At 32.2% G+C, this 26,094-nt stretch overlaps 1 protein-coding gene across 2 annotated transcripts in view; it reads right to left on the reverse strand.

The window, feature by feature from the left end:
* Positions 1-2,011: 2,011 nt before the first annotated feature.
* LOC139526997 (protein unc-93 homolog A-like) overlaps positions 2,012-26,094 on the reverse strand; it is a 32,736-nt gene continuing 8,653 nt past the window's right edge. For both annotated transcript variants that reach the window (XM_071322200.1, XM_071322201.1), the window contains exons 2-4: positions 18,025-20,199; positions 5,085-5,355; positions 2,012-2,624 (exon numbers count right to left, since the gene is read on the reverse strand). In XM_071322200.1, the coding sequence (XP_071178301.1) occupies positions 2,395-2,624; positions 5,085-5,355; positions 18,025-19,107 (1,584 nt within the window). In that variant the 5' untranslated portion in view covers positions 19,108-20,199 and the 3' untranslated portion in view covers positions 2,012-2,394. The remainder of the gene's footprint in view (positions 2,625-5,084; positions 5,356-18,024; positions 20,200-26,094) is intronic.

Below are 26,094 nucleotides of genomic sequence, written 5' to 3' on the forward strand. Positions count from 1 at the left end.
GAGTATATGATTAAAATATATCAATTTAATCATGTCCATAACATGAGTGATTACCCCATGTTGTATATGTGTATCATTATTTGTGTCACATGTTATTTGGTAGTATCATGGTTATGATATTTAAATGTGTTCCTCGTAATTGCAACACTGTTGGTTGTTTTTAGGGATTTAAGTTTTTTGGATTTTCTTCTGAGTTCACTATTTAGGGGATTTCACTCCACTTCCCTTCATTCCAATCAAAAATGTTCTTACAATATCATCTGTACACTACATAAGTTTTAACTTCAATCCATGTGTAGTGTTCTTACCACAATACATGATGCTTTAGGTGGTGCATCATGTGTAAGTTTCACATTCTTAAAATTATATCATTATGCTAAAACTAAAGTTCCAATCTCTTAATCTGATCGGTAATGTTGAAAGCAGAAAGTTATGGTTGCACTTTATATGCCAGTCTTTTTTTATGTCGTCTAACTTTTATAGTTTTCAAAGATAGAAGTGTCGTTCAAACATGATGACTGTTTAAGAACATGTGTTCTGCGTATAGAAATAAGTGACATTTTGTTCACTTCCACCAATCAAAAGTAGCCGTGACTCACATTGGAAGACCCTAATTACAATCCTTCTAATATCCGTTAATGCAATTATCTTAGTTTGTATATATGTTGTGTACAAGATGTAAGTTTGTACAAATTATAATTTGTACAGGGTTTTTGTACAAGTTATAAGTTTTTTGACACCTACCTTCTTGCAACAGGTGATACAGGTTTAACTTATAAAATGTACCAGTGTAATGTTTTAAATTCAAACAAATATACGTCAACCTAACATTTAGTGCTATTCTCCTTGCCTTCAAACTGAAAATGAGGATACATGAATGGTTTAAATTCTAATTTTATTTTTTTGCTTATACCATATTCATATCTATACAAAATTTTTGTGAGGTCTTATAATGTTTTTGTATCAATGCTCAGTATTAGACTGTATCATGAAGTTGTGAAAAATTGACAGAAATATGCGGAGCAAACGACTGTGTGTTTGCATCATCCATTTTTGTTCAGCAGGTCATAAAACACTGATAAAAGAGGGACGAAAGATACCAAAGGGACAGTCAAACTCATAAATCTAAAACAAACTGACAACGCCATGGCTAAAAATGAAAAAGACAAACAGAAAAACAATAGTACACATGACACAACATAGAAAACTAAAGAATAAACAACACGAACCCCACTTGTACAAAATTCTGTACAAATTATAATTTGTACAACATTACAATTTGTACACAACATATATAAAAGAAGATATGGTATGATTGTCAATTAGACAACTCTCCACAAGAGACCAAAATGACACAGAAATTAACAACTATAGGTCACCGTTTGGCCTTCATCAATGAATAAAGCCCATACCGCATAGTTAGCTATTAAAGATCCCGAAATAACATTGTAAAACATTTCAAACGAGAAAACTAACGGCCTAATTTATGTACAAAAATTCACGAAAAACAAATATGTACCACATTAACAAACGATAACCACTGAATCACAGGCTCCTGACTTGAGACAGGCACATGCATACAGAATGTGGAGGGATTTAACATGTTAGCGGGATCCCAACCCCTCTAACCCGGACAGAGATGTCACAGTACAACATAAGAACGAACTATAAAAGTCAATTGAGAAATTCTGTATGCGATATTTGACCACCAGTAGACTTCTATTGCCTTGACTGAAACTATGTGTTTTTATTTTATCTTTGTTATTGATACCTAACTAGATAAAAAGAACACCGAATTTAAGGATTAAGAAATTAATGCAGGAGGTATGAGACAGGGAATATAATAAATGTATTCAAAATATGGTGAATTTAAGGAGTTGAACACTGTTAACGTATTAGATCATCCATTAGCCATGCGTACTAGTGTCAAAACTAGGTTTATTTCGCTCTTCTTTACATCTGATGTTCTTTTTTATGAAATTTCTATATAGTGGCAAATTATAAGACATACTAGTTAGTCATGAGATTCAATTTCAATTGACATAACATATCGCTATTTGAATGTTGAATTGTGAAGTTGCTTCAACATTCAATTCAATAAATTTTCTAAACTTGCTAATAATAGCAGTGTTTCAACATCACATTTTCAACGTCATTCCAACTTCTAAATTAACAGTTCATTCTGCATCATTTCAACGTTGACAAATAACGTTGTACAACCTTGAAGTGTCTGATGGATAGTTCTTTGGTTTTAGTTTTCATTATCAGAGGTTATCTATACACGGTGTTTAATTGTGTTCTAATAAATTGTTTTGATTTCTGGCTCATCTCAAAAATGGTGTACAATATAGCATCAATATAATGCAGATTAAAGGTATAAAGTTAGTTAACATGTTATAACGCAACAATATCTTTTATGTGTTGACTTTGTAACTGAACTTTCATTTCGATAACGCAGTAGCATATAAGTCCAATAATTAATACTACGGCTAAAATTAGTACTTTTGTTTCAACACACAGGAAGTAACTGTATCCATACGCAATTGCACATCCGGTTGCGTAAAACATCCGGTAGGAGGCAAAAGCTGCTTCTTGTTTATGCATGAAAATTATTCCGAATAAAGCTGAAATAAAAAATAAAAATACTTAATTTGTCATTGCGTGTGCATACAAAAGTATTGATCAAAGCACACTAGGGTTTAACAACTCCCTCAAATATTGGCATTTAAAACATGGATTGATTTTATTGATGAATATGATGCAAACTATGTTCTCCGCTGGATGGTCTTATTAATCTTAGACTATTATCAGTATTTTTCAATTTGTAAAATAAATAGAATGATCACTTGATGCTTTTACAAATATATGTAGTAAAATAACAAAAATACCGTATTCCAAGAAAAATTCAAATCGGAAACCCAAAGCTCAAACACATCAAACGAATAGAAAACAAGTGTCATATAACTGACTTGATACATGCATCTCATTATGTAAAAAATGGTGGATGAAACATGGTTTTATAGATGCTTAACCTATCACTTGTATGACATTCGCATAAAACTCTATTATTATCAACGACAACAATGTGAAAACAAAAACAAACCAGGCATAATGGGTACGCGTCTGGTATACTAAATTATAATCCTGTTAAAATGTAAAAAAAAAATGGGGATACAGCAGTCAACATTGTGTAAGTATCACTATAATAACAGACAAATATGTTTGTAAAACTCATTTTTGTAATATCTTGTCCTTTTCCTAGCTTTGTTACCATAAACCATGTCACGCTGAACAATGCGTTCCAAAGACGTTATGTGAAGACAGGTTGATATTTTTTTTTGTATAAATATCATTGGCAATCATACCACATCTTCTTTTTTATATATACACCCTTTTGTATATTTAAAATATTTTGATTTTTTTAACTTAAGGGTCCAACAGAGTGACTTTTTCATATCTCCTTTCATATGAACTTTAGGGACACAGATAGTAAAAAGATACTTCATGGCATAGATACATATATTTATGCAGAATTATAGGACATTAATGCGCATACAACATGTCAATTCATTTAATAGATTAGAAGCATGGTTTATCCTCATCATGAAAAGATATTGCATACTAGTAGTAAATCAGTGAGTTCAATTTCATTAAATACATATAAACCACTCTCTTTAATTCTTTTCTTGTAATGTTAAATAGAACTTAATGCATGACCTTTACGCTTAATCCATTTCCTTTTTCTCAATCTTTAAGCTGAGAATAGAATTAGGTTTTGATTTTTATCAAAGTGGATTTAATATGTTTCCCTCAAATGTTGATAATACTGTTTGCATAAGACATTGATTGAAAGGGTAAGATAATTATGCAAGTTCAGTCACCTGACTTATATTGTTAGTAGTAAGAAACCCCCGATGAGATGGTAATGCTTCCACTCAATTTAATTTATTTAAGAAAGTACATTGCCCTTCTACAATTCTGATAAAGATAGACGATAGAAATCAGAGGGATATTTAAACTCGTAAGTAATGTATTTAAGAAAGTACATTTCCCCTCTACAGTTCTAATAAAGAGAGACGATAGATATCAAAGGGATATTTAAACTCGTAAGTAATTTATTTAAGAAAATACATTTCCCCTCTACAGTTCTAATAAAGAGAGACGATAGAAATCAGAGGGATATTTAAACTCGTAAGTAATGTATTTAAGAAAGTACATTTCCCCTCTACAGTTCTAATAAAGAGAGACGATAGATATCAAAGGGATATTTAAACTCGTAAGTAATTTATTTAAGAAAGTACATTTCCCTTCTACAGTTCTAATAAAGATAGACGATAGATATCAAAGGGATATTTAAACTCGTAAGTAATTTATTTAAGAAAGTACATTTCCCCTCTACAGTTCTGATAAAGAGAGACGATAGATATCAAAGGGATATTTAAACTCGTAAGTAATTTATTTAAGAAAGTACATTGCCCTTCTACAGTTCTAATAAAGATAGACGATAGATATCAAAGGAATATTTAAACTCGTAAGTAATTTATTTAAGAAAGTACATTTCCCCTCTACAGTTCTAATAAAGAGAGACGATAGATATCAAAGGGATATTTAAACTCGTTAGTAAAACGCAAACTGACAAAACCTTGGGAAAAACGGCAACCGCCAAAAACAACAGTAAATAAAACACAACATGAAAACCTAAAGAATGAGCAACGCCAACCCTACCAAAAACTAGGATTATTTCATGTTCTCAAGAAGGGTAAGCTGGTCCGGTTCCACTAGTGGCACTCGCAGTGTTAACGTTAAATTATATGAATAAGTGTTCTTATAGTGAACAAAGCGCGTCACCTCGATTTTTAGTTGGTTTGTGTTGCTCAGTCTTTAATTTTCTGTGTAGTGTTTTGTAAACCATTGTTTTCTTTTGTCGTTTTGTGTTGGTGTGTTGGTGTTTTTGCGATCTCTTAGTTTGTAGACTAGACTTTTAATTGTTCCTTTGTTATCGTTTTCCTTATTTTGACAATGCCTCTTAAGTTAGTACTAAATTTGTAGGATCATGTTCTAATTGTTATGATAACATAACTTACTGTAAGTTTGTGTTTGCCAGATAGCATCACATAATCCTAAACATGCTGCTACCACGAAAAAGTTTGGAATATCTAATGTAGACGGTTTCCATAACCATAATACTATAAGAAGACCAATATTAAACGTTGCGCCTGCGCTGATGAAAGCAAATCTTTTAATATGGCGGCTGGCTATGCAACCAATCAAAATACAGCTAACAGAACTGACTGCACCAAAACATATCATAACAGGTCCAATACTTGTTACTCCCAACGTGCAAGAAATGTATGCCTGAAATATATAAAAGAGCGGTTAAGTTTTTTTATTATTTAATATCTGAGAAATATATAGTTAGAATGGTTGCATTCATCATGTTCATAGTAAAAAATTAACAATTGTTAAAGCGATGTTGCATGCTCTCAGGATTTAATGATATGAAGAATATCTAATGAGTCTTTAGCCTTCCTCTTCCAATGTGCGTGTTAATAAATCATGTATTCACTAAATACAAATCGCATTTTGTTGGATATTTCACAAAATGTTGATCTGAATAGCTGGACAAAGCTGCTTGGATTTACAGAAAATGTATCATCTTTATAATAAATAAGCATTGTTGACTATGCCAATTGGACATGCTTTGATACTCTATCTGCCCTTGAATTTTTACTAGATAACATTTTTCTTCGCTTTGGAGATTCCTTATATCGTCCGGTTATCGGAATTCCAATGGTGACTTACTATGCACCACTTATTGCGGACCAGTTTTTGTATTGCTATGAGTTACAATTTATGACAAAAATCAGCAAAGACCCATCGAAACAACATCTGATACACAAATTTAATAATACTTTTAGATATTTGGATGATAGTTTGGTTTTCAATAATGACGACTTCAGTATTTATACTAAAGAAATGTATCCTGTTGAACTTACTTTAAATAAAGCTAATACTAACAATGACTACTGCTTTTCCTCGATCTTGATATCTATATCATTAACGGAAAGCTTAATACTAAAATTTATGATAAAAGAGATGATTTCTCATTTCCTAACGTTAATTATCCATTTTTAGATGGTGACGTTCCCTTGTCACCATCTTACTGTGTTTATGTATCTCAACTTGTACGATTCGCTCGTGTATGTAATAAAATTGAGAAAGGAAATGGGGAATGTGTCAAAGCGACAACAACCCGACCATAGAGCAGACAACAGCCGAAGGCCACCAATTGGTCTTCAATGTAGCAAGAATTCCCGTACCCGTAGGTGTCCTTCAGCTGGCCCCTAAAAATATGTATATTAGTACAGCGATAATTTTTAGATTCTAACGAGAGAAATTTATGTATTAATGAAAAATTATTACACCAGGGTTTTCGATATCATAAACTAGTCAAAACATTTATTAAATTTTATTATCGGTATAAGGACATCATTCGTAAATATAGCTCAACATGCAGACTTCTTATACGTTCAGGTATTTCACATCCAATATTTTATGGAAATATTCTTTATAAAGCACACAAATGTCAGTATTCACCTCAGAAGCTAACAAAACCTTTAAATAGACTTATTAAGAAGGGATATAGTTACGATACTGTTGTCAGGTCATTAAAAATTGCTTATTTTGGCGTTAATATTGATTCACTGATCGGGTTTTTGCATCGGAACTAAACACATTTATTTAAAAACCAGTTGGTGGCATGTCACGGGTTATTTTCTTCTCATATATGTTATGATGGTATGATACTAAACCCCTCACGGGAAGGAATGTGCCTGATATTCATATGATGAAGATATAATCTTTCAATCAGTTTAGTTGAAGTCTGGAGCTGGCATGTCAGTTAACTGCTAGTAGTCTGTTGTTGTTTATGTATTACTGTCATTTTGTTTATTTTCTTTGGTTACATCTTCTGACATCAAACTCGGATTTCTCTTGAACTGAATTTTAATGTGCGTATTGTTGTGCGTTTACTTTTCTGCATTGGCTAGAGGTATTATGGGGGGGTTGAGATCTCATAAACATGTTTAACCCCGCCGCATTTTTGCGCCGGTCCCAAGTCTGGAGCCTCTGGCCTTTCTTAGTCTTGTATTATTTTTAATTTTGGTTTCTTGTGTACAATTTGGAGTTTAGTATGGCGTTCATTATCACTGAACTAGTATATATATTTGTTTAGGGGCCAGCTGAAGAACACCTCCGGGTGCGGGAATTTCTCGCTGCATTGAAGACCTGTTGGTGACCTTCAGATGTTGTCTTCTCTATGGTCGGGTTGTTGTCTTTTTGACACATTCCCCATTTTCATTCTTAATATTAGTGAAAATATCTCTGAATTAAGTAGTGTTTCGTTTATGTCTATATAAAAAAAAACGAAACACCACTTTATAAATTCAATGTGCTAAAGCTCTTTTCTATGTAATTGGTTTATCTTTAAATTGAAAATATAACAGTAATGATAAAAACGGTAATAAAAGAGACACAGTTAGTTCCTTTCGAAATGCCAATTAAATGTCGGTTTACAGTATCTGCAAAAAGGGACATGAAAATATTTTTACAGTTTCTTTGCCTGTACCAAGCCCACAATTTGATGGTTGTTATTCATTCGTTTGATGTATTCGAGCTTTTGATCTTACCATTTGGTAGGTATTTTCTCTGTCGAATTTTCCTCGGAGTTTTTATTATTTAACTTTTTGCACGTCCAATTTATTGGTTTTTTTTGCAAAGTATATTATTGAAAAGGAAATTATTAGAAGTGCAGAAGATTTTTCAAAAGCCTTAGTATTTCAAAAATTCTAATAATTTTGTAAACAGTTAATTTATAAATATAACCATATCAATGATAATTCATGTCAAGAAAGGACTTATATTAAAATGTCAGCTAAATGTGACCTCAAACATGGGACGTTATTGACCATTGTTCTGTAAAAATGTTTATCTTTTTCATGTTTGCCCATCCCAATCATTATGTGTAGCGCGTTCATAATCGTCGATAGAATATTTACTGTATGGGTTAACAGATACTGCGGTGACTAATTCCATCAATAAGACAATTACTGAATGTGCTAAAAAAAGCTATTCGTGTGTGAATAGTAAATAACTATCGATTGGTGTAATAGCCTTTATCAACTATTCCTAATGTATTTAATGAATCAAATAAACAGTTAAGACCATAATGCATTGTCATGTATTCCAGCTCAAGTAATAATGGCAATTACCATTACCAGTGTGAGTTCATGTTCGTTAGACGTTTGTTATGGTGGCACATGCAGTTTTGTGTTTGTATATTCAACATTTCTTCAATGAAACTAATCAAACGGTTAAAAAGTTGTATATAAATAAAAAGATGTGCCAATTAGACAATTCTACATATAGAAAAAATGATGTAGATATAACATAAGAAGATTTGGTATAATTTCCAATGAGACAACTCTTCACAAGAGACCAAAATGATACAAAATTAACAACTATAGATCACCGTACGGTCGTTAACAATGAGCACAGCCCATACCGCATAGTCAGCTATAAAAGGCCTCGAAATGACAATGTAAAACAATTCAAACGAGAAAACTAACGGCCTAATTTATGTAAAAAAAAATTACGAAAAAAAATATGTAACACATAAACAAACGATAACCACAGAATAACAGGCTCCTGACTAAGAACAGGTACATACATACAGAATGTGGCGGGGTTAACATTTAAGCAGGATCCCAACTCTCCCCCTGACCTGGGACAGTGGAATGACAGTACAACATAAGAACGAAGGTGTCAACTATTATAGGTCACCGTGCGGCCTATAACAATGACGCCGTACATATATTCTAGTATCTTTTTGATTTGTTCGTTGAGACTCATGGTTTATAAAACACGTATGTCATTTGAGCCAAACATGTCCACTGAGTTGCGACAAATCAACTGACGCCACAAATGAATTAATGTATGTGTTTTGTTCATTTATCAATAAAATTATATGTCGTATTCACAAGGCAATAGTAGTCTCCGATGTTCCAATATCTTTAAATATTATGAATATACAAACCAAACAAATGTATCTATGGAAATCAAATTTAATCAATAAAGATTCATCATAGATATCAGGATTAGCAATTTGTAATCCAGACGCGTGTTTCAACTACAAAAGACTTATAAGTTACGTTCGAATAGTAAAGTTGAAAACGGTATATTCCACAGTACAACGTTTAAGAGCATTGAGGACCAAAAATTCAATAGCGAATGATAATTGAGCGAACTGGATTAATCCACAGAGTACCGAATCTTCCTATGCATGCATAAGGATACTCAATGGACGCATCAGATGACTATTCGTATAAAATGGAACGTAACATTACAGAGATTTAACAGTGTTAAAATCAGCTGAACGTTTTAATCGGGTTCTATTGTAAAGGAAATATTAAGGTTCGTGATCTAAACAAGTGTCCGATATAAAAGCGTGTTGCTCAAAGTGCTTAAAACATTACTAAAAGGACATCCGTTGATAACCCTTAGTAAAAAGAACTATGCAAACTGAGTGTCAATCAGAAAGATTGACTCTAAGAACTGTGTGTATAATCATCCGTAATTTAATCTGTGGAAACCTGGATGGTGACCTTTAAAATTATTGTATCCCGTTTGTATAGCTTAATTTACGGTATGATATTTGCTCAGTAAAGCGATCTGCAATTATTTTATTATATTTACATCCGAGATCTAATAGTTGACAATCCAGCAAAGAGTTTTACGATTGACAATATTACTAAAGTCAAAAATTCAGACGACAATAATTAACCGATATTAAAATCTCGTTCACCGACTATAGGAAGAGACAACAAAGGAACAAACCAAATAACTGTCACAGTGGTAATTGCATTAAGGATGTTTGCTGCTTTGTTTTAAAATAACAAGCTTTTTAAACGACTGTTATACATTGAAAGTATATAAATAATGGAACTTAAAAAGAAGAAACAAATGGTGGGTCTGTGTGCTTTTTTTTTTTTTTTAAATATAAGCCATTTAACATTTGGCGGGAAATGATTCTCTTTAGATTTTTCTTTCAATTAACATTAACAGCATTTTTCTTTCAAAAAATGAGAAAATAACAAGGATTTTGTAATATTTGTAAATATGACTTTTAATACTATATGTGATAAAATCATAAAAAAAGCAGGTCTCAGTGGACAAAATTTTTAATGGGCATTAGATGGATAAACCCTGAGGATTTTGAATATATGACTAAAATTCAAATACATGAGGAGCGAATCTCCTTAACTCCCGGCCGTCCGTGGAAAAAAGCGAGACAGGGTAAGAGTCTCTTGCTTTGCATGCTAGACATTTATTGCAATTTGTTTTGAATAATTCCCAAAACAAATCAAGATATCCAATCATGTCACCGCTGGAAATTTTTGAACCAACGCTTTAGTACCATTTTCATGAATCTGTGACAGAACAGGTTAGTTATTTCATAAATATCGGTTGTCATTCATTTGAGGAAGCTGAGATAACTATCAAACTTCAAATGGAAAACAATGATATATAATCCAGAACACATATGAGGTGAATAAATAATACAAATTAGGGGATACAATGTGTGCATTCGAAATATATATTTGTCACTTTCGAAACCCGGAAGTTTAAAACACTTTAGAATCCAATAGTACAAGAATATCAAGATAAACAAAAGTATTAAATTCTGAGAAATTGCTATTTAATCGTTATCCTCGGGAGAATAACCTTTATTTACTTTCTTTTTTGAAAGTTTTGTCGACTGAAATTTAAAGAGGCATCAATATTAAGGATATCACATCTGTACAATAATACATGTTATATCATGTTTCACAAATGATATCGGATATGTTCCTTACGTCGTAACTACAATCCCCTTCCCTTTCATGAATGTGACCTACCGAATTAGACTATTTACCGGATTTGTAATCACATAAGCAACACGACGGGTGCCACATGTGGAGCAGGATCTGCTTACCCTTCCGGAGCACCTGAGTTCGCCCCTAGTTTTTGGTGGGGTTCGTGTTGTTTATTCTTTAGTTTTCTATGTTGTGTCATGTGTACTATTGTTTTTCTGTTTGTCTTTTTCATTTTTAGCCATCGCGTTGTCAGTTTGTTTTAGATTTATGAGTTTGACTGTCCCTTTGGTATCTTTCGTCCCTCTTTTATATATATCAATGAAATCTTTGGCTTTGACTTAGACATTAAGCTTTAACTTCGATATTAAGATACTCTAACAGTACAAAACACTATCCTATGGGTTTATTAAATCAACATTGACATGTACTTTCAAGCAATCAAGATAGCGGTAGGCTTACAATGAAATCGTTAATATGATGAATTTCTTTCTTTGTTGCTTGTACCCAAGTTATAAAAATACGAAAATATCAAATTTTGAATCAGAATAATATTGCAATATTAGTAGACTTGCTACAATTCCCTTTCTTCTATTTCTTTCTTACAAATTTAAATGTTAACTGAAAACTGTCAGTATAATGATTGTTCCTGCAGATGTCATTATAGTGGTAATCTCTTACTTATAGCAGTAAAGTTGTTAAAGTTAAAAGAAAATAAAGGAAGTGACTTTTAGCAAGTCAATATCAGCCTAGGAGAACTATTCAATAATAATGATTTGGCTCCAATTTACAAGCAATAATATTAGTAGCATCTACAACTGTGAAAGACAATTACGGTTTGGCTTATTGAATTTCCTGTAGAACATAGTGGAAACATCTTACTATAACTCTGAAAGAAAAACTATTAAGATCTTATAATGTAAGCAGACATACAGAACACTGCATTCAGATCAGCAAATGATTTCAACCAATCGAATCCCAAGTAATCATTTACCGCAATTTCATTACTCTGACTTCGTGTTCATTGACTTGTCGTCTGCAAGTATTGCTGATTACATTCGAAACAATTTATATGTTGATGGCGCCAAGAAATTTGATGAATAGAAAAGTGTCATCGAATGCAAAGTTGAGTGGAAGGCAAATGGTATCTCCTCGGAACTGAACAATTAGTTTCATCAATATGAAGAGGTGTAATAGTCGCATGCAATAAACATCACATAATTCATATAATTACACCAGAGACATAGATGATTAGAGCAACGTTCGTGTCAGATATAAACTACGTGAAAATAGCTATTAAGTGTGTAAATGGGAGAAGATGAGACATTAACTTTAATCCAATAGGGATTTAATTTCGGATTTTATTTCATACGGCACTTCTGTCTGAAAAAGACTTGCGTCCATTGAGTGAGTGAAACGGATAAAGGTAACAACGAAACAACATTCCTGCAGATGTGGAAAAGGCGATAAGTTCATATCGTGTTTATTTTACCATAATTAGAACTTATATAAATAATAAATAAGCATGTAATGATACAGTGTGCAGGTTCTGTAGAAGAACAAATGTATTTCGTATATTTCAGTTGAAAAAGCGCAATTTACATGAACGCCATAGTCATTCAAGCTTTCATTTTTGACTTGTTTTGTTTCTATGATACAGCTAGCTGGCGTGGCTCTGTACTTATATATCCCGTCATTGTGTTATTGTAAATTTTTGTATTCATGTCTTTCATTTTTGCTTATGAGCTTTGTCTATATGCCTTTATGCTTCTTTGATATATATTTGTTTGTTTTGTAGTGATTAAGATTATAACACAATGTTAACTGCTGTACCCCTATTTATTTTACCTTTTTACCTATTATGTCCATTGTTCATATTATGGTATTTGAATCGACTGTCATACAAGTGAGAGGTTTAGCTAGATAGCTATCAAACCAGGTTTAATCCAATATTTTCTACACAAGAAAATGTCTGTACCAAGTCATGAGTATGACAATTGTTATCCGTTTGATTTACAATGATTTATGTGTTTGAGCTTTTGATTTTGCCATATGATTAGGGACTTTCCTTTTTTAATTTTCCTCAAAGTTTGGTATTTTTGTTACTTGTTATGTTTGTATAGCGATTCACAGTATTTCTATGACTTCACTTTTTGTTACACAAAAGAAATCGAATCCAAAACAGGCGCTAGAGAAAAAGTGTGGTCCCGAGGTCCCAATAGATGTCCTGCTGTTTTGGTTATTGTATCATTGACGAGTAACTCGTATATCCTTATATTCGTATAAACATATTGTTCAGACACATAATAAGTTGATGTGTTGTACATAACCAAAACAGGAAGTCGGAAATTATTATACGCCAAGAAGGAAACAATTTGTTCTGTCCAGACCGAACATTTAGAATTATTTGAGAACTAACCAGTAACGCTGAGATGTAAACAAGAATTTTTTTGCACACTGAACTTACTTTTTAAATTAACCTCACCAAAACAAAATTAATGAAAACGTTACTTTGTCATGGGGAATTTTATCATCTTAAATATGTCATTTGGGTTTACCACTGGCAGTTAAACAAACAACTAGGATAACTTTCACGAATAACATTAATTCCCATGGCCATGAACATTATCTTTTGGTCATGGCCAGGGGAAATAATGTTATTCGTGAAAATTATCCACTTCTGTTGAATATTGCATTGCGTGTTTGGTATCTACTGAGATTGTCTGGGTTATTACTGGAAGATTTCAGCATTTTTACTCAATTGTTGGACGCAGCTGTATACTACTCTTTAGAAGTAGTTGAACGGTACTTTACCTAACCAGTTGGCAATGTAAACGTTTAAGAGGTGGGATCTCATTAGTCAATGTGAACGTCCTAGATAACTATATGTATGTACATTTGTTATATGATGCTTCCAATTATATAGGCAATTAGTCTTCTTCAATTATTTGCATAGATGTAAATGGGAACAATTAACACTGGACACTTTTAATTTGCAAAACACTCATTTGCAAATCCGCCACCACCTCTCCATAGAGATACAGCGTCATGAATAATAAAATATAATTAAAATGTGCGGAATTACATGGGATTCAATAAATGCATTACTTTTCTGCTGTTATTATTAAATATATTTTGCAATATGATATTATTTAATTATTATTTGACCGTTTTGGATTTCTAATATCAGAGTTTAGATTTAGGGGTATACATGTCTGTATTACTTAATATTTAAAACAGAATAAATTGAGAATAAAAATGGTCAATGTATCAAAGAGACAACAACCCGACCAAAGAGCAGAACACAGCCGAAGGCCACCAATGGATCTTCAATACAATGAAAAAATACCGCACACAGTGCCGTATTTCAACCGGCCCCTAAACAAAAGAGTGTACTGGTTCATTGATAATGGACGTCAGTACTAGTCATACTAAACTCCAGTTAGATATGAATGAACTAAAATTTAAAAAATCATACAAGACTGAAAAAAAAAGGACAGAGGCTCCTGACTTTCATTTCTTCGTGTTCCAATTTTTATTACCATTCCTAAAAATGTAAAGAGTCAAGATAAATAATTTTCGAAAAAGAGGATCAAAAATCTTTTGAAGAAACTTTTATGAGTAACATGTGATTGAAACGATTTTTTTTCTATAAACTATAATATTTTTCGCTGCAATTCTGCCACGATCAAAACACGTGTTTAGTAGCTGTATATCAAAAACGTAATCGTTAAATCGCAAATCTTATAGCTGTATATTTTATGTTTCCATGTTCTTTTGATGTTAGCATTTTACATCCCTCATTAATAATTTAAATTATTTACATATGTACAGGTATAGATATTAAATATGATAGGGCAGTGATACGGAATCATCAACTAGATGAACTTGCATCGGCATTTACGATTAAATTCCAATAAAAAGAATGATATTTCCAATACTTGACAAAATGGCAGTTTATATTACGCTATTCAAACATAATAAAAAATACTGTTCTTTGAGCTTTTAAAAACTACGGGTTGTGATAAATAGACAAATTTTGTAAAGATTACACATAGAGTAACAGTGCTTGATTTGAAATCAACTAAACGATTGAATAAAAAAAAAAAAAAAAAAAAACCCTGAGAAGATCGTTCTTATGACGTGTACTTTCAGAGAGAGAAAAAATAGCGATGAGTAAATAAACAGGCGTCCACTTAAGTGTTATATATGCGGTTAACTTGATCGGAAGAATCATTAATTTTACTAATAATAGTCAGAGAAGAAATAAAGGCGCTTAGCTATTACGCTGATTGGATGAGATATCTAAAACTAAGTCTTACTTATTCAATATCCTAAAATAAGTCATGCATCTTTTCCCGAGGGCGTTGCTATTATTCTGAAATTTAATTTTAAAATGCAGCAACCCTCGGTTATTAACTTCTAAATTAAGATTCATAAAAATCACAGAGCAAAGAAAACAGCCTTGAAAAAAATTTCAATTTGATAATTGAATATAATGCAAAACATGAAAATGTGTTCTAATAAAATCAATATATTAACCTGTTAACACTGACCGCAAAAAAATCGATAAATTGTATTCAATACATACGAGGTAATGATAATGCTATATTAGCTATATTATCATATTTAATGAATCATTATCTCCTTGATTAAAATGTTTTTTTCTCACTGTAGATTTTACATTTTATTATGATCCTTCAATGCTATATTTATTGTTATCTCGAAAGTTCAATGCCCAGCAATTTATAGAAAATCGGTTATTGTCCCTGCATGTTTATTCATTTATAATAATTGAGTTGTCTAGATTCGGGTGGCTTTATGCTTGTTTAATAACTGTCATTAACAGGATGTATTTGTCCTTTATTGAGGACACGGGGTCTTATTTTGTTTTTTGTATATCAAATTATTAATATCTTATTATTGGTTTATCCATTTCGCATTCGTTAATGGTATATATTTTTTTTTATTTGAACTGAATACAAGTAGCTATGCAGATGACACTATTCCAGAACAATTATATTATAATTTTCTAACGTGTTTTAAATGATTAATTTAAAACGTACTTTTCGTACATTTAAGACAATCTACATTAAAAAAAATGTCTAATTAGGAAACGTTAGGAAACAGATAAATATGTAATAATTTAACAGCTTGTTTCCGCATGATCCACCCTATTAGTTATTCAATTGTATGTAACAATAACATCTTCATGCCTTATATATCATGTACTGTAGTACGCCGCTAGATTAAAACTGACGAGGAAAGGTAACACACGGCCAGCGAAATCTCTTTTATGAGAGCCCAGGTGGTCGTGTGGTCTAGCGGGACGGCTGCAGTGCAGGCGATTTGGTGTCACGATATCACAGTAGCATGGGTTCGAATCCCGGCGAGGGAAGAACTAAAAAAATTTGCGAAAGCAAATTTACAGATCTAACATTGTTGGGTTGATGTTTAGACGAGTTAATATATATATATATATATATATATATATGTTTTATGCCAGATTGTGTGTATTATTTAACTTAAATTCAATTAATAAATTATGTTCACACTAATGATATAATTGTCTAACTTTGTGATATTCGAAGAGTAAACAATGTCTATAAGATTGTTCAACTTGTTCTAGCTGTACAGAATATCGATCGACATCAGTTTCACTGAAATACCTATTTCTTGTTTTCTTCAAAAGTTCAGTCCCCATTTCATTTTTATAAATAATTTATTTAATAATCTAAGAACCTTTTTTTTCAAAGCTGAATACGGCATAACACTGAAAATTTGAGAACATGGAAAAGAGAATCCAACATAGTATTTTATGTTTCTAAAACGAAGGAATATATCTTTAGAGAGAGTATAATGAAGTGCTAAAAATCAAAGAATAATGAAAAATGGCATAGAAAATTGAAGACTACAGAAATGAAAGACCTCCTTCCATATCCTCATAAATATTTGCATCGGAAATTGTTGGTGTGATATTGTATACTTGTACATCTACATTTGTATACCTAAACCATTTTAATAATTAGTGAAATATAAACATTTGTACTTGTTACCATGGTATACATGTATTATATTAACTTCTTCGAATTCTTTGGATTAACGCACATAATTATATACAGTTAGTAAATAAATGCATGTGCATTGAAAGAAAGTTAAGAATTTAAATACAAGAAGATTTGGTATGAGTGCCAATGAGACAACTCCCCATCAATATCTCAATTTGTGAAAGTAAACCATTATAGGTCAGAGTACGGTCTCCAACACGGGGCTTTCAATGAGTTGGCTCACAACGAACAGCAAGCTTCAAATGGCCCCTAAAATGACTAATATAAAACCATTCAAACAGGAAAACCAATTAACGATATTAGCTTAGAAATCAGAAAGTAATCCGTGTTTAGGCTAAATTGCGTGTCTTTTAGGGGTAAGACCTTTGCTCAAATAGATGGGTAGAATGACAATTTTAAGTTGGAATAGGCCAATTTTCGCAAGTTCAATATGACTCAAGAAAGTGAAATACTGCCCATACTTTCACAGTGTTTTAGTTACCTTATCAATGATATATCAAAATATGTGATTGCGAATAAAAGTTATTGGACCCATATAGGTACAATCAATGATACAAAATTTAAAATTTCGGATAGTGCGAAAAGGTTTAACTCTGGTAAGCTAATTTAGACAACAGGCAAAAATTAACAATTGCATTAATAATATATTTATACATGTAAACTGCTAACTTTCAGGTGCCAAAGTTTTTGACAATTCGATTACTTTTTTTTTTATTCTTAGTCTTCAATTCAACCGTTGTATTGTGTTTGCTAATTTACAAGAAGGTCAGGATAGGGTCCGTCATTTCTGTATTCTTTTTAAGATTGGTATGCCATTTTTCTCTATTCTTTATACTTTAGGCTGAAAATTGTCTATTCTTCATATACAATGTATGATATCCTCTTTATTATTTTTTTGGTCCATTTATATGTATTTTTTATATTTTTTGCCAATTATTCTGTATATTGTAAACACTAATCCACACCCCTTTTCAAGCGTATTATTTTAAGTGGTTAAAATCAAAAGGAATTATAAATACAGAAACATAAAAACCAATCATAGTTACCTTTGTAAAGTCGCTGAACATGAACCCTTGTTCTAGGCCGATGAACACAACAATCACCAGCAAGAGTAAACATTTCGTGTCTTTAAACATTTTTATTGTTGCTAGGAATGTTTCTTTTGATGACAATACATCATCTCTACACTTCAATTTAGAGTTTTTATGTTGGTCAAATAAAGATATGAGGATTACGATCCCCATCATGCCACATCCGAGGTATATACTTAATAACATAATTTTCGTTTTCGAACTGATGGTTCGCATTGCATTCTGGGAAAAGTAAATTCCATGATTTAGTTCATCTTCTACTGTTAGACAGTATCCAGCACCGCACGTGGAGTTTGTTGAGAAGTTATGATATTGGGGTACGTGAAGGGTTTCGTTTTTGCCTAAAACTAGCGTTGTTATTAAGTTCCCCCATATATTGCTGGTTCTATATAAACCACAGAATATTCCCATCATTTTGTTCACGACAATTTCTTGTTCCTCGGCATGAATATGTTCGGAATATGCTAAAGATATCGAAGTGATAGATGTTGCTTGCGCACTCCACAACGGACCTCCTAAAAGTCCGAGTAATGCACCCAACGGTACAAGCATATAGTGTTCCGGATGGAAGTTTCCTGCGAAATATCCCGTACAAAGCACAAAGGCAATAATCATTGTCCATTTGGTCGTAAGTTTCTGAATTATCCATGGCGCCAATAAACATGATATAATAGTAGTCACATATATGCTGCTAAGGGACGTAACTCCTACACCACCTTCCCAGTTCATCGTACTTTGTAATCCCTGAATTGATACAAATGCTGTGAAAACAAACATGAATGCCAATCCAAGGGCTATTACATTTTTGTAAGCTTTCGCCCGAGTCATTTCGTGAACGGCTCTCATGGTCTGCGGATCATGCGAAAGAGCGTGATAGTTAGATAGAGTATACGAATGGATCGTACTTCGTCTCCTAGTCTTGTCGTATTCAATCCCTCCCACGTGGGTCATAACCGCATGATGCACGTGATGACTGGGCGCAGACGATACGCTTAGAACATGTACCTTTTCGTTCGATGTTTTATGTATATCATCCATGCTGGTCAATCGAAGATTAAAGCACTACGATTAATATGTCACCTTTATTGATAATTATTGCTTATTACGGCACATGAAGTACGTTAGCATGTGGAACTAATTTTGTAGATATAACGTACTTCTCTGGCACAAGCAAGCGCGTGTATTCTTCCTCGTGCAAAATTAAGTGCTTATAACATGTATAACGCTAATCAATAATTTGTAAAACTACAAACAAGATCATAGTTTCTGTAAATAAGTCGTTCTGTTTTATTATTCTTTGTTCGTACATCTTGCTCAGTATTAAAACAAACAATATCTGTTTTCATTAAATATTGTACTCTGTATATTAATTACATTTTTGACGATAAGAGCTTCTCAACTATTTCAAACATTGATTATATCCAACTTGGCTCGATGTGATCGCAATTAAGTACACAGAACGGGATTTTCCGCTTTATAACGGTTTCTGTTTCAAACTAATTGCTTGAAAGTTAAAGAAAAATTGATTACTATTCTCAATTTTTTTTTAAATATCCTTTCTTTATAGTTTCCATATTTCCATCAAGAAGATAAATCTAAAAAAAAACCATTGATTACTATTCTCAATTTTTATTTTTTACATTTTAAAATATCCTTTCTTTATAATTTCCATATTTCCATCAAGAAGATCAATTTATACGTTTTTTATTCAATCTTTCAAACCGAAGTAGACGGGATTCTCGTGTCCACACGGGAATAGACGGTACTTAAAATTCAGCACGTGTCTTCTGCTAAAATGATTAAATCCTATCATCTTTCAATCTTTCAAATTCGTCATGACTTAAACTAGTGTCTTGTGTAATCCTCAGTAAATTCCTATGCTGTTTTAACGATAACATTTCCGGCGCCATTGATTTTCTGTCCAATCATACATATTTCATGTTAAAAACGGCAGATGATCAAATAAAACGTGTGTTGTTCATAAAAATCAACTGTTGGTTCTATTACATTGTATCTAAATCATTCCGACATTATACATCTTTCATCCTTTAATTAGGTTATTTGAAATATTTATTCAGATCATGTCACACCAGCTGCCTATCAATCCATTGAAGAATAAAAAAAATTATCCTGCAAAGATAAAAAAAAAAAAAAAAAATTTTTTTATAATAAATTGATCAACTTGTGTCGGATAAGAAAAGTGCAATAAATTCATATAAAAATATTAAAACAACAAATTGACGGTGCAATTCAAATACAATAAATCAACATTACATTCTATCATCTAATTCGCCGTTTATGGATCTTGAAATACTATCATGGTAAATCCATTGGTCGTATCTGCATTGTAAATAACACCAAGTTTACTCATTGGTTAAATTCCTTGGAGTAAGTACGTACTACGGAAGCCTTTTAGGGCCATGCTAGTCTACTTTTTACAATTTGATATACATGTAACAAGTAATAAATTTGATAATGACATTGTTGGCAAGTCACAACGTTTGGTGAACTCTTTTGAAAATTTTACGCAGAATGCATTAAATTTTAAAACTATAGACAAAGAATTGAACTCAACATAAATATTGGCAACAATTTTCTCGCAATGAAATATTATATGAATACCATTGAAATGTCTGTATCCGATTAGGGATTATAACACAAACTTGTTCTCGTACACGATGTGATCATTTGTTCACACGAGTCATTGTAGATCTCAAATATGTCGTTTGGCCGTAATGTTTTTTAAACCACGTTAAAATCTAGCAAGAAAGGCAGTGTGTCAAAAAGTTACGTGCAATAAATATAGAAGTTGAAGATAGTTTTTAACGTCCAGTGACAAATATAAAAGAGGGACAGTCAAACTCATAACTCGAAAATAAACTGAAAACGCCATGGCTGAAAATGAAAAAGACAAACAGACAAACAATAGTACACATGACGCAACATAGAAAACTAAAGAATAAGCAACACGAACCCCACCAAAAACTAGGGATGATCTCAGGTGCTCCGGAAGGGTAGGCAGATCCTGGTCCACATGTGGCACTCATCGTGTTGCTCATGTTATAACATATCCGGTACAAGTCTAATTCGGTAGATGACATTCATGAAAAGGAAGGGGATTGCAGTTACGACTAGGGGAATCTATTCGAGATCATTTGTGTAACAGTTATTTCATAACGGTCAACCAACTCGATATGGCGTCCGTAAAACTTATAATATGCATATCTGGACGACATGGTGTGATTATTAAAAGTGTATGGTACAAGACGGACACGCTGATCTGGATGTAAGTTTACAAGTAACAGTACACACTATCAGCACTCCAGGCCGACCGGTCTTAACATTTTGCTGTCACTTCTAAATGAGACCTGCTAGCTCTATTTTTATCTACAAACTCAGAAACAGTGGAAACGGTTGTCTTTTTTTACGCAATGCATCCCTTTTTGTTGTTGTTCGAAAAGCATATGATCTTGTTTCGGAAATTTCTGCGTGATACGCTGCTGACTATAATAGGAAAAACGGTACTATTTATTATGCCATAGGCGACAATACATTTTCTAAAGGAGTAGGTTCAGTAAGACCCCTTTTTGGCCTCAAAGTATAGCAGTTTTTCAAAATTGTGAAAATGTAATCTTTTAGCTATTTACTGGGAAGAAGTATGCTTCTGCTACATAGATATGGGCTTTTTTTTTTTAACAATACAATGCAGATGTATCGGGCCTTAGCATCATTAAGTCATGCTAAATTACTGAAATCTTCAAACTTTTTGCATTTTAGTTAAATTTTAGACGGTTTCCATCTTATATGAAAGTGTTCATTAATAATATTGAAAGGTAAGTTGGATTGCATGATAATACATAACATATATAAAGGTTGAAGATGAACACGGATGCGGCCACTTTCATTTTTGACCAAAACCATCTGAAAAGTGACGTTTTTTTGGCATATTTGGCAGATTTTTCATATTTAAGCTTGAATCGGAGCGTTTTTGATGACTTAATCAGTTAACATCTTTCAAATAAACCAATTGAATCAATTGAAATAGACACTTTTAAAAAGTGTTTGAAAAGTGTCCAAAATCCTTCGTTAGATGAACCTGAAATTTGAGGCCAAAATCCGCCCTTATACCAGACCTACTCCTTTACCACTTTTTATAATAAAACCTGCATAAAACAGTTATGTGTTGTGTTAGTACTTTATTATTCTGTTTTAAAAATTGAAGCCAAATGGTATCATGACCAACTTTTAACGGAGATTGTTTATGTTATCCATGCCCATCGTCATTTTACATCAAATTTATGAAATTTTGGAAGTCTTTTAGAATATGTCTCTCGAAAATATTTTCTAAATTTATATTGTAAATATACACTCTGCAGTTATTCATAGATAAATAATAAAATATATTGTACCATAACATCCAATTACAGCGCTCCTACTTTGCCTTCCTTCACCTGCCTTGGGTACACAAAATTAAGGCTAACATAATGCTGGGAAAATGTTATAGTACCGTTTTCCTTTAATGTAGAGACTTCGGCTGGTTTCAAAGTAAAAAAACACGTTCTTCATTAAGTTTTGTTGTAACAGCGAGTTGGTAAAATCTCCAGAAAATATATTTGACTGAAAGGCCGTGTTACCTTGTCAAAGAAGTCTTATTGTGCATGTACATTAGTTTAATGAGTCAAATGTCAGACAGAAAATTATATGTTGGAATAATAAACGTCCAGCATTAAAAATGAATATCGAACAACGTTTCGCTCGATATGGATTAGCTGTCACTTTTATTGAAAAGTACAGATTGCCAATTGTATAAGGATTTTTTTGTTTTGTAAATTAAAGATATCTTAATTATATCATCACAGGAGAGCAGTGCGTTACTGTTCAAATTTTATACATTCTATTGTGGTATAGGAATAAAAGGAGAGTTATGATACACGTCACATGTGACAAGCAATAAAAAGCTATGTTTAGTTCTAGACTGTGCAACTGACATTCTTAAACAACACAGTGACAATTTGTCTTGTGTTTGAGGGACTGAATGTGGGTCATCTATCAAATTTTGTATTCTTTTATCTTTTAACAGCAAATGGCTAAAAACTCTATAAAATATATATTTGACTGTAAAGCCGTCTAACCTTGTCAAAGAAGTCTGTACGTACATTTTCATCATTTTATGAGTCTAGTGAATCTAATGCCAGACCGTAGAAAATTACATGTTGGAATAATGAACGACCGGCATGAAAAATAAATATTGATCAATTGTTTCGCCCGGTTCGATTTAGATAAGCTCAATAGCTGTCGTTGAATTAAAGATTTCCAATGGTTTAGGGTTGTTTTGTTTTGTAAATTTACGTTTGTTTTAATTATATTAGCAACGAAGAGCAGTGCGTTGTTGTTCGTGTTTTATTCATTTTACAGTGCCTTTGTGGTATCGGAATAAAAGGAGAGTTGTGATACACGCCAATGAGACAACACAATAAGCATACATCTATAGTACTAGTGCAACTGACAACAACACAGTTAAAGTGTGTGTTCATGGTGTATGATCGAGGGACTGAATGGGGGTCCTTTAATTTTGTCACGTATTCATTTGTTATTCAAATAATTTTTCCTTATTCTCTATATTTTTTTGGGTCATTGTTCTCTATAGTTCATATTTAAGCACTCCATTAATCTCTATTTTTTTATTTTTCGGCCAATATTTCTCTGTTCTTATATCTTATGGTCTTTAGTCTACAGTTGTTATCCATTATTCTCTTTCCTTTAAACCCCTACCGCATCTATTTTAAGTCATCTTAACAAATACAATATAAAAGTTTTTAAGACGTTCATAAAATATTAAACTTCTTCAAACAAAGACAAATGGATTGACCGTTAGTAGAATGCACTATTATAGATAGTTTATTCTCATAAAACCATGCAAGTACAAAGGTTACAGAGAAGTTAAAAAAATACTATACATAACAACAAAAATAAAAATGCATTAAAAATGCATAAAATTTCGGATGAGATAACATATATAAGAATAATTATATACACTGTATATACTTATACAGTCAAATGTGAAAGCTAAAATTGTATAAAGAAATACCTTTTGTGTATAAGTATGATAAATAAATTATGGGTTTTAAAGAAGGAGTAAGCTTAGTATTAATACATCGTATAAAATTGCAGAGGTTTCTAAGTGTCTTTGGTTGTTTTGAATTAAACTATTCATATTTATATAACATGTATACTATTCATTGCTTTACATAAAATTGCAAAATACCATAAAATGTTGGTTTCGTAAATGAGTATTTATATGAGAAATGTCATATAAACTTACCTATGCTACGCTGTAAGAAGATAATTAAACTAATTAATCAAAAGAGATTCGTGGTATCGAAATTAAAGACCGCATCTACAGAAATAGCAAGAGACAAGATCAACCAATCAAAAACAGTACTTGTAGTTACTGAAAGATAGGTCGAAGTTCATTTAGTACGGTTTTCAAAAAGCTAACTATTGCTAAAGCTTAAAAGTGAAGCTGTAGAGCTATGCATATACATATCAGCGTTTAACCAATGATCTGGGCGTATTACAATATAAAAAAGATGTGGTATGATTGCCAATGAGACAACTATCCACAAAAGACCAAAATGACACAGACATTAACAACTATAGGTCAATGTACGGCCTTCAACAATGAGCAAAGCCCATACCGCATAGTCAGCTATAATAGGCTCCGATAAGACAATGTAAAACAATTCAAACGAGAAAACTAACGGCCTTATTTATTTTAAAAAATGAACGAAAAACAAATATGCAACACATTTAAACAAACGACAACCACTGAATTACAGGCTCCTGACTTGGGACAGGCACATACATAAATAATGTGGCGGGGTTAACCATGTTAGCGGGATATGTTTCCTCGTACATTGCCATTATTACTTATCTTATCACAAGCTGAAATTAATCAATATCTATCGTGCGTTTATTGCAATACACAGATGCAGCGATTAGCAGATAACTATAAATGAAAACTGACGTTATAACTAATTGTAATAAGTGCTTTCTATATAGAAATTGCTCTTACTGAAATTAAATTTTATGTTTTAATGGATCTTAGTAAATCAGAAACCACGATTTCTAAATAAAGTAATCTGATTTTATTTTCATCTGCGAGGAGGATTTCTTCAATTAAAATTTAATTTCAGACGAAACTACGATTAAATGATCCACACTTAAAAATAGTTCAATGCTATGGAATAGAAATTCAACGAAGGTATTCAGTCTCAATTAATAGAGTTTTCAGTTTCAAACAATGATGACATTTCAATGAAAATAATCCTTGTTTTAATATTAATAGCTGACGTTTTCGAACGTTTTGAGCCCGCATATATATAGGAATAACAATATAACTGGCGCGGAACAATCTGATTCAAATACAGATACTGAGTCCTCGCTTAACCTTGTAAATCAAAGCATAAAATGAAAGATCTGTATTTAATCAGATTTGGCGTTGAAGAATCGCCTTTTGTCAACCTCTAACTTTACGGCTTCATTGACAAAACCTATGACGTAATTCTGGTTGAATGACAGTACTTCATTATAACTGTGCATACATCACATATCTTTATTCAGATAACGCATCTTAATCATAGATTTGACAGAATTATTTTGTGCGTAAAGATTATGTTATGATAGTGACATTTTGTGATTAAAAAAGTAACGTTGTTTTATGACAGTACATATTTGAAATATATGTTAAACATATCTGAAATGATCAATATCTTAAAAATCTTCTCCCGGTATTTAAAAAAAAAGGAAAATAAAATATTAAGTTCATTATTTTTCTTTTCGTTTATCATTAGTGTCATCATTATTTTTTTCATTATATTTATATATTATATTTCCGGTATTCCAAAATATATAGGTATTCGACGAGTATACAATGTTTTGCTGTATATTTCGTATGATGACGAAGATTCAGGAAAAATATTACAGAAATAAGTAATAAAAGATCATAAGAACCCATAACCCTCT

Source organism: Mytilus edulis, chromosome 6 (genome assembly GCF_963676685.1).
Source record: "Mytilus edulis chromosome 6, xbMytEdul2.2, whole genome shotgun sequence".
NCBI lineage: Eukaryota > Metazoa > Mollusca > Bivalvia > Mytilida > Mytilidae > Mytilus > Mytilus edulis.